This window comes from Pelodiscus sinensis, chromosome 1 (assembly GCF_052426305.1).
Source record: "Pelodiscus sinensis isolate ZL-2025 chromosome 1, ASM5242630v1, whole genome shotgun sequence".
Taxonomy (NCBI): Eukaryota; Metazoa; Chordata; order Testudines; family Trionychidae; genus Pelodiscus; species Pelodiscus sinensis.
Genome location: NC_143052.1, coordinates 327,393,447 through 327,406,248, shown reverse-complemented (window position 1 = coordinate 327,406,248; position 12,802 = coordinate 327,393,447). Strand labels below are relative to the sequence as shown.

General features: G+C 47.5%; 1 protein-coding gene across 1 annotated transcript; it reads right to left on the bottom strand.

The window, feature by feature from the left end:
• Positions 1-1,948: 1,948 nt before the first annotated feature.
• Positions 1,949-12,124, bottom strand: LOC142825328 (protein maestro-like). The gene is made up of 7 exons (XM_089775750.1): positions 11,353-12,124; positions 10,161-10,343; positions 9,122-9,277; positions 7,955-8,089; positions 5,636-5,738; positions 4,598-4,663; positions 1,949-2,677 (listed from the first exon to the last, which is right to left on the bottom strand). Exons 1-7 carry the CDS (start codon positions 11,539-11,541, stop codon positions 2,604-2,606), a joined length of 906 nt encoding a protein of 301 aa, XP_089631876.1. The 5' UTR covers positions 11,542-12,124; the 3' UTR covers positions 1,949-2,603.
• Between the last annotated feature and the right edge of the window lie 678 nt (positions 12,125-12,802).

Here is a 12,802-nt window from a genome sequence, read left to right as displayed (position 1 = left end):
CTTTTAATCGGTAGACAGGTCTCTCACCCCTGGTTAAGGCTTCATCCACTATGAATATCTCATCGGTAAATGTTTGTTCATAACCTTTTTTAAAGGCACCTTTGGTTTTAGAGAGTCTCACGTGGTCCCCTTTTCTAAAAGGAACAACAGCCTGTTTTATTTTAACATCATCTCCATAAACAGTTTTCCAGACCTTCAGAGAATTTGCGGGGTTCACATCAGCAGGTCTGGTCCGTATAGTTCTGTGAAAGCTCCAGCTGTAACTCTTTATAAACTCAGATAATATGTCAATGTAGCGAAAGGTATTGTGGGCTGTAAAATATCTCCACATCCTAGATTTTAAAGTTCTGTTAAATCGCTCCACAACCCCCGCTTTGACTTCATTGTTAGTAACAAAATGGTGGACACCATGCCGCTTTAACAATCCACTTAAAGGTTTGTTTAAAAATTCTTTTCCCCGATCCGTTTGTAATTTTTGAGGCACGCGACCTTCGCTGAAAATAGCTTTAAAGGCCTTGGCTACCTCCTTGCCCGTCTTGTCCTTTAGGCCTAAGGCCCAGGCATATTTTGATAAAATGTCTATCACTGTTAAAATATACTTAAAACCGCTGTTGCGTTTGGAGAACCGGTGCATATCCACCAAATCTGCTTGCCATTGTGCATCCACGTCTGAGACAATGGTCTTGTCTCTTTTAAAATGTATTCGAGCAGGCTTGTGCAAAGAGTAAGCGTCTTGGTCCGAAAGCCATGATGTTACCTGTCTTCTGTTCAAAGTTTTACTGTGCTTTTTGACTGCTTGAAACAGAGGGTTCACCCCACCAAAGCTGCCAGCTTCCCTGGGGGTGTAATGTATTTTCTCTAACAGAGCAATCTGCGTAGACATGACTGTTATTTGTGTTAATAAAAGATGCTGTAAGTATGGAAGGAACACATTCACACCAACACATTTCATACAAGTTTTATTAAGCATCTGGATTAACACACCCTTTTACAGCCATCTGCAAATGGGCACCATGACACCCCCACCACTATCGCTATTAGGGAGTCCGAGTTAATTCATTCTTGCACGTTTGTTCTCGAGATCCATGTGTCAGATATGAGCAAAAAAAGCGGGCACAAGATAGATTTACTCCCACAGGATTACCGATGTGCAATTTCTCAAAGGTTTCTAGAAAGTCATCGTCGACCTGGCAAGAGATTGTCAAAAAAGAGAATAAGCTACAGCTGCTGGTTTTTAGATTCACAAAACACCCATGATGCCCCCCACCTCGATTTTTTCATTTACCTGTTTGACTTCTTTTCCGTTCACCTTGTCCGACTCCTGGGAGAGATGGGCAGCATCCTCCACAGGGACAGATAACGAGAGGCCGTCTAGCTCGTCAGGCTGCCGTGGGAGGAGTTGGGTTTCGGGATCAGATCCTGGTGTATCCAATAGCAGAGGGGGCAAAGGGCCCCTTTTTGCCTCTCCCTCGTCCTCGGAACTGTTGCTGATGTGGCACTTTCTTCTCATGTGGTGGAAGGCCCTCGTCACCAAAACAAACTCCAAACTTCTGGTGGGGGTGGTGAAAGAGTCCATGTTTCTGCTCAGCGTTTGCACGCTCTCTGAAACACGCGCTCTTGGAACAAGATGGCTTCTTTTGTGTGGCGCTAGAACTTATGGGGAAGTGCTATGCTCTGATTGACAGAGGGTGTCACGGGAAGCTCTTAGAGGGGTCACACGACCAGCTTCCGGTCTGGTCAACGGGTCCCAGAACTGCACCCCCCAAATGGTCAAAGCGATTTGTGGGGCGGTCCTACAGGGAAAAAAACCCTCCTGATTGGTAGAGGGAGGCAGGGTGAGTTCTTAGAGGGGTCACACAACCCACTACTGGGCGGGTCTTCCGGTCCCGGAACTGCCCCCTGATTGGTCAAAGCAGTTCACGAGGCAGTCCTACAGGGAAAAAACCCCTCCTGATTGGTGGAGGGAGGCGGGGCGAGTTCTTAGAGGGGTCACACGACCCACTTCTGGGCGGGTCATCCGGTCCCGGAACTGCCCCCCGATTGGTCAAAGCGGTTCGCGGGGCGGTCCTACGGGGAAAGCCCTTCCTGATTGGTAGAGGGAGGCGGGGCAAGTCCTTAGAGGGGTCACATGACACCCCTTACTTCCGGTCACCTGCCCCTCTTGACCCCGGATGTATTACCCCCAAGGGCGGGACTTCCGGTGACAGGGGACGGGCCTAACGGGGGTCACATGACATCCTTTTTTACTTCCGGTCACCTGTCCCTCTCGACCCGGATGTACTACCCTCCAGGGGCGGGACTGCCGGTGACAAGGGAGAAGGAACTTCCGGGGAGTCGGGGGGGGGGGACTTCCAGGGTCAGGTGGCAGGGCTAATGTTTGATTGATGGTAGGGCCCTTATACTACTCTCCTACCCCATAGCAGAGCTGGCCGCATACCACCAAGGTCTAGCTTCCCACCGAAGTATATGAGGTGCAAGCTGGAAACAAGCTGGCACAGACAGAGCACATTGTCCTCCAGCAATCCCTCTCTTGTTCCCATTCAAGGTAGCAGGAGCTCTTTGATCTATTTGTCTGTGCTTCATTCCCCGAGCACTCATCCAGGTCAGATGTCTCTTAGGACCTGAGTTGCCACCATCTGGACAATGGGACTTGGGTCATTCTGTAGTACCTGGAGAGCTGGAATTACAGAGAATATGACTCACTTTTCATATAGTCACCTATGCCTGCAGTAGCTGGAGATTTAGTACCAGTGAGTACCAAGCTACAGAAGCTCTCTGTACAAACAAAGCTTTAGGTTCCTCCATTGGGATCCTTCCAAGCTCCAAACTGAGATGGAGGAGGGGGGAGAGGGGAGACCCTGACCCTACCAGAAACTCATCCAATTGGAAGGTGCTCCATTGACTCAATAGCTTCTGCTTTTAAGTTATTTTACATCTCCTGACAGAAATAAATCTGATGGTGTGGAGTTTGGGGTAGCAAAAAGTGGCTTCCAGGGAGCCGATGGAGCCCAAAGAGTGGATCACACAGGTTGGGAAGAGGCATTGCCAGGATAGCCAGGAGATGCACTGACTTATATCACACTGGCTGCAGTTTCCTCCAGGTACGTCTACACCGCAAAGTTAATTCAAAATAACAGCTGTTATTTTGAATTAACTTTAATAGCATCTATACATGCAAACCGCTATTTCGATATTAATTCGAAATAGCAGAGCGCTTAATTCAAATTTGGTAAACCCCAGAGCTATTAAAGGGATAGACCCTGGCCCGTGCCAGATCCAAGCCTACCAGCCAAGAGCCAGCAGTGGCCACTGGGGCCCCTGAGCCAGTAGCCACAAAACGTGAGCCAGCAAGGCACTGGCAGCCAACCCTCCACTGCTCCTCAGGAGCAGTCTGCCAGCACCCAGGAGCCTGACAGGGGCTGGAGAAGGCGGGTGCCTTCCTGGTCCAGGGTGGAGATCATGGACCTTATTCAGGTTTGGGAGGGATGCCCCAGCATCCATGATCTCCGCACTAGACAGAGGAACACGGCCGTCAATGGCAGGATAGCTGCCAGCCTGGCCACCAAAGGCCACATGCGAACCCAGGAGCAGGTTTGCATGACATTCAAGTTGGTGCGGTGAGACCCCCAACCTTGGGCCCTGATCTTCCCTTCTCCTTTCTTCCCTTTGCTTCTCCCTTCCAACTTCCTCCTCCCAGGTTTCACCCTCCCCTCTCCCACCCACTCTATTCCTCTCTCCCACCTCCTTTTCCCAGTCTCCCCAGAGGTTCACCCTGTTGTTCAATAAACCCAGTTTCTATTTTTGAACATACATGTCTTTTATTTGACATCAGGAAGGGAGGCTAGGGAGGAGTAAGTAGATGGACGTGAGGGAGGAATGGGGCACGAGCCCCCGGTGGGGAGGACCGGGGTGGTTCTGAGGGCTCCTCGGGGTGGACACTCTCCTGCAGGGCCTCCTGGATCCTGACAGCCCCCCAATGGACTCCCCGGACGGTAGCCTGCAGCAAGTGCAGCTGGGCTGATGGCAACAACCCTACGAGACGCACCGGTGTGCCCAGGGGCAGCTCTGGCTCCATGTGGCCGAGTGCTGTGGTGTCCCGAGTGCAGGCACTCAGGGCACTCCAAGACAGGACTGCTTTGTTGTCCCTCATCGGGGTAGACAAGCGAGCGGGGAACCCGGGGTGGGGGTAGGGTCCCGTGAAGCACGGAGCTCAGTTAGCCTGAGGCAGCAGCCCCACACACTATGTCCTAACCTGATGCCCTGCCAGCACTGGTTCCGGCCAGCCTGAACTTCGGTTCAGGGTCCACTCAGTGTGGACGCGCTATTTCAAAATAACAAAATGCTATTTTGAAATAGGTTTTGTGTATAGATGCATAATTCGAATTAGCTTAATTCAAATTAACTATTTCGAATTAAGTTAACTTGAATTAACGCTGTAGTGTAGACGTACCTCTTTCAGAGCAGACTAAAGCTGAATCTGTCCTTTGATGTGTGGCTGATGCACTTCACACCTGTGGTATCAGTTACTGCTTGCTTGTCAGCTAAATTTCTTTATAACTCACTAATGAATAGGATTTCACCTGTATTTGTTACTTACAGGTCAACAGATGTTCCATGTCCAGCCATTTCATATTTTTGGTGTCCGTATGTTCCAGGATGATGCCTAAATAAGCAGTGTAAAATAAACATCAATAAAAAACCTTCTCTTGTTAAGTGCAAGGTGATAACATTGGCCCTTTGGCTTCTATTGTGGGTCTAAGGTGAGCTGTAGGCAAGAAAATACTAGAAAAGTTTAGCGTCCACACTGAAGAGAATAAGAGAAAAAAATTAAGAATGTTTACATAAAACCTCATTTGCTTTAAACAATCTATGTTCCTCTTGCCACTGCTGTCAGTTATTGGAGATATACTAGGATAGTGTATTAATCTAGTGGTGTGAACAAAGGGCTGGGGCCAGGAATAAGTGCGTACTAAGCAAGGATCTCACATGGATAAATTAATTAGGCCACAATGCTTGCCTGGCTTGCATGGGTGTGCTAAGGAAAGGATGGCACAGGGCCAAAGGGGAGGAATCTAGTGCTTCCTGGGCAAGGCAATCAGGAACCTGCAACAGCAGGCACTGTGTGGCGGTGGCCTGCCTACCTCCCAGTGATGAAGCACCAGTAAGGAACAGTGAACAACACTGAGCTTAGGTCTATCGTTTGAGTCCACACTAACTCTGACTACTAAAAATAGAGTGCAGGTAAGATGACAGAAGCAGTCGGAGGAGCTAGCCACCTTGAGAACAGACTTTTGGGTTTGGATGGGATCATCCTTGGAATAGTTAACCCCTCCTGCTACTCCTGCCACAGCTACTCTATTTTTAGCACACTAGTTTGATCGGAGAATAAACATACCCTACGTGACAGTGTGCCAGCCTCTGCTACTAAATGACTGCGCCATCTCAAAGCATTCTATTGCAACTTACAAATTCCTCCTAACACCACACTGGAGAAGTAGGAGAACATTAACATCTCCATTTATGCATGAGAAGTCACAGCACGGAGAGATTAATAGTAGCTCAGTGCTGCACACAGGGACTTTTTCTGTCTACCTCAAAGGGAATACCAAAAGGGACACGGCACACTTTCTCTCACCAGCTAACTTGGCTGCAACTGCCCGGATCTCTTCCCAGCTGCTGCAGAAGTATGTGATGGTAGTTTTGTAAAAGTTCTCCAGTAGCTCAGCCTTCTCTTTGGCCTAGAGAAAATCAGGGACACATGAGCTCTCTCTGGCTAGAAATGCCCTTTGACTGCCAACACATGCCTTTACAAACCACAAGTAAACAGTCTGTGTTCCTCTTGCCACTGCTGTCAGTTATTGGACTCACTCAGACTTTTTTTTTAATTTAAACAAGTAAATAAAAGAAAGGACAGGAGGCTGTGTAGAAGTGGGGAAAGTGGGAATCTATGGCAGATTTACATTCCTCTCACCCTCAGTCCTGTATCCCACTCTAATAGGGTACGTCTACACTACAACGTTAATTCGAACTCACTTAGTTCGAATTACTTAATTCGAACTAAGCTAATTAAAACTAACGGATCTAGACTAAAAAACTAGTTCGAATTAGCGTTTTACTAATTCGAACTAGCATGTCAACATTAAGTGGACCCTGAACCGGGCTTAAGGATTGCCGGAAGCAGTGCCGGCAGGTCATCAGAGGAGGACTTAGAGCGTGGAGATGCTGTCTCAGGCTAGCCGAGGGCTGTGCTTAAAGGGTCCCAACCCCCACCCCGGACAGACAGTTCTCAGGGGTGCCCCGCTTGCAAAGCAGTCTTGGCTTGGAGTGCCCGGAGTACCCACACTGGGCACATCACAGCACTTGGCCATCAGACCGGCTGCACTTGCCGCAGCCTGCCATCTGGGGAGATGGGGCAATTGGGGGGCTGCAGGAGAGCTTCCACCACAAAAGCCCGCAGAGCCAGCCCAGTCCTCCCCATCGGGGGCGCGTACCCCATTCCTCCCTCAACTCCTTCCACTTACCCTTCCTAGCCCCTCTTCTTGATGTACAAAATAAAGGACAATTGTGTTCAAAAATGGAATCTGTCTTTATTGAACAAAACTGGGGGAGACTGGGAAAAGGGGGTGGAAGAGGGGAAGAGAGAGGGTGGCAGAGGGGAGGGCAACTAAAATGATCAGGGGTTGGGAACAGGTCTCATATGAAGAGAGGCTAAAGAGACTGGGACTTTTCAGCTTAGAAAAGAGGAGACGGAGGGGGGACAGGATAGAGGTCTCTAAAACCAGGAGTTGGGTGGAGAGGGTGCATACAGAAAAGTTCTTCATTAGTTCCCATAAAGAAGGACTAGAGGACACCAAAGGAAAGGAATGGGTAGCAGGCTTCAAACTAGTAACAGAAAGTTGTTCTTCGCAAAGCACAGAGTCAACCTGTGGAACTCCTTGCTGCTGGAGGCTGTGAAGGCTACAACTAGAACAGAGTTTAAAGGGAAGTGAGATCAAGCCATGGAGGTTGGGTCCATGGAGTGGTATTAGCCAGGGGGTAGGAGTGGTGTCCCTGCCCAAAGTTTGTGGAAGGCTGGAGAGGGATGGCACGAGACAAATGGCTTGGTCACTGTCTTCGGTCCATCCCCTCCAGGGTCCCTAGGGTTGGCCGCTGTCGGCAGACAGGCTACTGGGATAGATGAACCTTTGTTCTGACCCAGGATGGCCATTGTAAGCTCAGTGCTCAGGGTCGGGGGTCTCAGTGGACCCCCTTGATTTTCATGCACACCTGCTCCTGGGTGGCCAGGCTGGCAGCTCTCCTGCCCTAGCCGGCCACCTTCCTGTGCCTAGTGCGGAGATCGTGGATGAGGTCCACGATGTCCGCACTAGCCCAGGAGGGAGCCCGCCTTTTGCGGTCCCGGGCAAGCTCCCAGGACCTGCCAGCCTGGTCCCGGGAAGAGGGGGAGGGCTGGGGGGCATCGGGTGGGTGGCTCGATCCGCACCAGGTGCAGGGTCTGCTGGCTGGGTGCTGGCAGGCTTGCACCTGGCACGGGCACCGTAGCCAGCCCGTGCCCCTTTAAGGGGTCCGGGGCCGGGAGGGGGGCATAGAGTTTCCCTGGTGTTGGCCGGAGTGGCCACCAGGGAAACCTGGGGAGGGCTAGCCTCCCACTAGTTCGCATTAAGGGGCTACACAGCCCTTAATTCGAACTAGTAAATTTGAACTAGGCTTAATCCTCGTGGAATGAGGATTACCTAGTTCGAACTAAGCGCTCCGTTAGTTCGAATTAAATTCAAACTAACGGAGCGCTAGTGTAGCACCTATGAAAGTTAGTTCGAACTAACGTCCGTTAGTTCAAACTAACTTTGTAGCATAGACATACCCATAGATACTTACATTGCCCATCACACATTCCCCCTGCTTCTACACCACAAGCCTATGCTGTCAATAATCTCATATAATTCTGTAGGTCACTCACAAGGTGTCTGCAGATATCCATCTGGAGCTCCTCAGGGTTCAGCTTGGTTCTCCAACTAAGATGCTCATTAAGTATAGTTTGGAGCCTCTTCAGTCCCAAAAATGGGGCACAGAGATGAAATGTAGCTCTGCACTCCTGAAAAAGAGGGTTGCACCATTGAATTGTTCCATAACACGTATTGTGCTCATTCAAATGGAACTCATGTCCTTGACTGCTCATCTACCCCAAGAATAAAAGGGATTCCCCTGAAGTAATAGACAGAAAATATGCCAGCATGACTTTAATAGGGGGAAAGGGATTCTACTTCTGGAGTATTGCATCCAATTCTGGGCACCCCATTACTTAAAAAATGTTGATACATTGGAGAAAGTCCAATGGAGGGCAACAAAGATGATTAGGAGGCTGGAACACATGATTTACAAGGAGAGGCTGAGGGATTTGGGATTATTTAGTCTTCAGAAGAGAAGAGTGAGGGGAGCTTTGATAGAAGGCTTTAACTACCTGAAGGGGGATTTCAAAGAGGATGGAGAGAGGCTGTTCTCAGTGGTACTAGATGACTGAATGAGGAGCAATGGTCTCAAGTTACAGTGGGGGAGGTCTAGGTTGGAGATTCGGAAAAACTATTTTCCTAGGAAGGTGGTGAAGCACTGGAATGGGTTACCTAGGGAGGCAACGGAACCTCTAAATCTAGAGTTTTCAAATCCTAGCTTGACAAAGCCCTGGCTGGGATTGTTTAGTTGAGGCTGGTCCTGTTTTGGGCAGGAGGTTGGACTCAGTGACCTCCTGAGGTCTCCTCCAAACCTATGGTTCTATGATTTTATAATACTGAAAACTGGAGATAGCAGCAATGTTTTTTCAGAACAGATGTAGCTATGAAAGCTGCTTCACTAGGCATAGCTGTGGTCTTTCCTCTGTTGTGGGGAGGCAGGAACGTGGGGTGCAGAGATAGGCAGGAATGAACTCTTGGGATCAGACCCATGACCTATCCTGAACTCCAGTGAGACAACCCTGGCTGCTAAGGACCAGCCTGTCTGGGATTGACTCAAAAGGAGGGCAATGAACTGAGGGAAGAATTTAGGTCTCCACTGCGGGAAGGAATAGCAGAGCTCCCCTGGCATCAGGAGGAAGATTCTTTTTGCTTAGTAATTAAGTCACTGTCATTCTTACCATTGAAACCTCAGGGCTTGGATCTTGCAGGTGCAGCAGAAGCGTGACCCAGCTCTGTCTAACCTGCTTGGCAAAATAGTCCTTCCATTTTCTCTTTGCAGAGCCGGCCAGGATACCAAACAGGACAAAGGCCAATGCACGAAGAGTGTTGTCCTCCTATAGCCAAGAAAGCCACACAGGTTGGTAACGAAGAAATAACCACATCATGTATCTAGCACAGCTGTCTCTTCTACATTAGGGTAGAGTGATTCCAACTACAGAAGTTTAAAAGAACTGGAATTAATCAAGTTTGGGCCAAATGTGTTGATTCATCAAAATACTTTGAAGACAGTTCAATTTTGACAACATTCTTCCAGAAGCCAAGTAGGGGTACTTGGTCAGCTTCTTGGTGACCCATCTAGCAGGCTAACTGGGATCTTGGGCTTCCTGGCCCTCACCTTCAGAACAGCCTGTCTGGCAGGCTGACAAGGAGCCAGGAAATGTGCACCCTGGCACCTCTAATTCCCAGTGTTTCCAGGTTCCCTGTCTCCAGCATAGTCTGCCAGTAGACTGCCCTCAGGCAAGGCTCCCAGTAGAGCTGGGTTGAGAATAGTATTACGGTTTCACAAAGAGTTTTGAAATTTGGGCTGGGGGGTGTGTCCCCCAAATAGGAACAAAACCAAAATTTGAAATCTCAAACTTCTCTGCAAAATGGAATAATTTCAACCATCTGACATAAAAATCGTATGGAGCAGGCCCAAAACAGTCTATTACACCCTGTATGCCCATTTTCCTTGTATGCAGCTACCTAATCTAGTATTCATACTTCCTTTGCCATTCTCATTGGAAATAAAGATGAACAGAAGGGTGAGACTGAAGGAGCAGGGATGGCATCCTCATTTTCTTAATTCTCTGCTCCTCCATAAAACACATCTCTTCCCTAAGGCCTAAAATCACTTCATTCTGACATGAACAATGCCCAGTGAGGACACATCATGCATTGTAAATGGAGCCTCATCAATGTCAGCTGAACTGGGGTTGAAGGCTTCTGTTCACGTACATTATCGAAGTACTTCCGGATCTGTGTGGTGAGGTCTCTGAAGGAAGAACCTATGTCCTTCCCTTTCAGCTCGTTCAGAACGTTGGCCAGTGCCTTCAGGCTTTCGGCAATGACTTCAGAACTGAAAGTGTCTTCTAAAGTCCTGATCAGTGCCTCCAGAAGAAACTTCTTGTACTTTTTCACCTGTTCAGACGTATGACATTAAAAAACACTTTCCACTAACCACATTTCTAATATGTTTTTTTAGCAATTATGAAGCAGTGGGAATTTCATCTGCCCCCCTAGTGACCTATAGCTATATTTTACATCAGGTACTAGCTACAATAAGCCAAACTCTGTGCCATATTACACCTATGTAATCCTATTAGATTTCTAATTACTTAGATTTGAAGGCCAAAAGGGACCATTGTGATCATTCAGTCTGACCTCCTTCACAACACAGAACCTCCCCAAAATAATGTCTGTTTGACTAGAGCACCTCTTTTAGAAAAACAGCCCATCTTGTTTTTAAAGTTGCTACTGATAGAGACCCCACCACAACCCTTGGTAAATGGTTCCAATGATTAAAATTACCATTAAAATGTATGCCTTACTAGCAGTCTGAATTAGTTTAGCTTCATTCCCCCTCCCTCCCCCATTGAATCTAAAGGCACATTTTCTAGCCCTTTGAAAATTCTTGTGACTCTTCTCCAATTTATCAACATCCTTCTTGAATTGCAGGCATGATCCTGACATAGTATTCTAGCAGTTCTCACACCAGTGCCATAAGCAGAGGTAAAATAACTTCTTTATTCTTATTCAGAATCCCTCTGTCTATGCCTCCGAGGATCACCTCAGCTCTTTTGGTCACAGCTTTGTACTGGGTGCTTACGTTCAGCTGATTATCTATCATGATTTGAGTTTTTTAGTGTCTCTGTTTCCTGGAATAGAATCTCTCATCGTGGAAATAAAGCCTACACTCTTCATTCCTAGGAGTATACATTTACATATGATCATATTAAGTACATATTGTTTCCTTATGCCCAGCTTACCAAGAGAACAAACCTGCTGTGTATTGACTGCAAAGAGGTTACAGGGGTATGAGAGAGCAGACATTGGCCTAGTGCATTGTGCATGGCCTCTGTAAATCCTGAGCAATTGTTTCCTTTAGTTTCTCTAGTTATGCTGCATTGTATTCAGTATTCTATCTTACCTTCTCAGGTGCCCCATAGACTAAATTGCCTAGGCCTCTTACAGCCATTTGACGGACAATGCTGTTATTGTCCCGTGACCTTTCTTCTAAGCTATGTAAGATAGACTTAAGGATCTTCTTCTCCCTGAGTATGGGATCAGTCATTAGCTGAAATAAAATCAACATGTCCATTAGCTCTAATATGTTCATTAAGATAGCGAATATAATTTGAGGAGACACGTAATACACTGTAATTTATTATTCTATATGAATGAGTACTGTGTTAAAAACATGGATTTTTCCTTTTAGGCACTATAATGGGTGATTGCTCATCCCTTGAAAGCCTCTCAGTGACTGCATTTGATACCACAATCCTTTTCTCGCCCAGGTGCATCCTGCCAGTCGATCTTAGTGAGTCTTCCATGGCTCAGCCCTCTGGCCAAGTCCCAAAGTCCAAACAAATGCCTTTTAGGTCCTGTTGCCCTCACTAGGGTCTTCAGCCCCAACTCTGGACCCTTTATAGTCTGTTCTTTGTTCAACCTCTCCATAAGCCTTGTCCCCTTCATCGGGTTTATGCCACTGGGGAACCTGAGCCTGCCCACTACTCTTGGTTCCAACCTAGAAATAGCAGCGAGTCATTGCTTCATTTCAGTTTATTGCTACTTTTTCCTTGGGTTCTTCCTATGGGGCCACTTTCAGTTTCTCCCTCTAATTATATGTTTAAGGCTCGTAAGGACTCTCTCTCTGCAAATTCAGCTTCAGAAAATGCTGCCTGAAATAAACCCCTGTGAATTGGTTTGGCCAGAGAATAGCATCTTTTCTTGGCCCTCCACTTCCTGAAAGGAACTGACCTAATAAAGCCCTGTAGCTCCATATATCTGAGCCAGCTGGGCTCTGATTGGCAGCTTTCATGAGGCCTCTCTAGGCAGACCTTGAAAACCCACGTTTGTGACTCCTTTCCTAGGTGGGGTGTAGAAAGATTTTGGGGCACAAACAGATTCCTAGAACCACCAGATGAGCCTCTAAAATAGCGACTTAGCGTAAATGTGAAATATGACACAGACGTTATAGCAAGGCTGTGGAGAGGGAGGATGCTCCAGTAGTTAGCAGCCTAGGACTTAGGAGGTTCCAGTTCAATTTCCTGCACCCTCAAAGACTTCCTAGATGATGTTGGGCAAGTCACTTGGGCCTTCTGTGCATCAGTTTCCTGTTTGCAAAATGGGACTAATAGTGTTTCCCTGCCTCACAGGGGTATTGTAGGGATACATACTTTTAAAGAGTTTTGAGGCACTCAGATACTACATTATCATTTTGAAGTACTCAGATAATACAAGTTTCTAAAAGGATGTTTTAAGGAAGATGGAGAAAAATTGTTCTCCTTGGCCTCTAAGGATAGGATAAGAAGCAATGAGCTTAAATTACATCAAGGGAAGTTTAGGTTGGACAGCAGGAAAAACGTCCTGCCTGTCAG

What these genes read in the sequence shown, in the direction of transcription:
- LOC142825328 (XM_089775750.1), bottom strand. Translation starts at nt 11,541, where the DNA reads ATGAACATATTAGAGCTAATGGACATGTTGATTTTATTTCAGCTAATG. An exon ending in TCTATGGGGCACCTGAGAAG is followed by an intron (nt 10,344 to 11,352) that starts GTAAGATAGAAT and finishes ACGTCTGAACAG; the next exon opens with GTGAAAAAGTACAAGAAGTT. An exon ending in TGGATATCTGCAGACACCTT is followed by an intron (nt 5,739 to 7,954) that starts GTGAGTGACCTA and finishes GATTTTCTCTAG; the next exon opens with GCCAAAGAGAAGGCTGAGCT.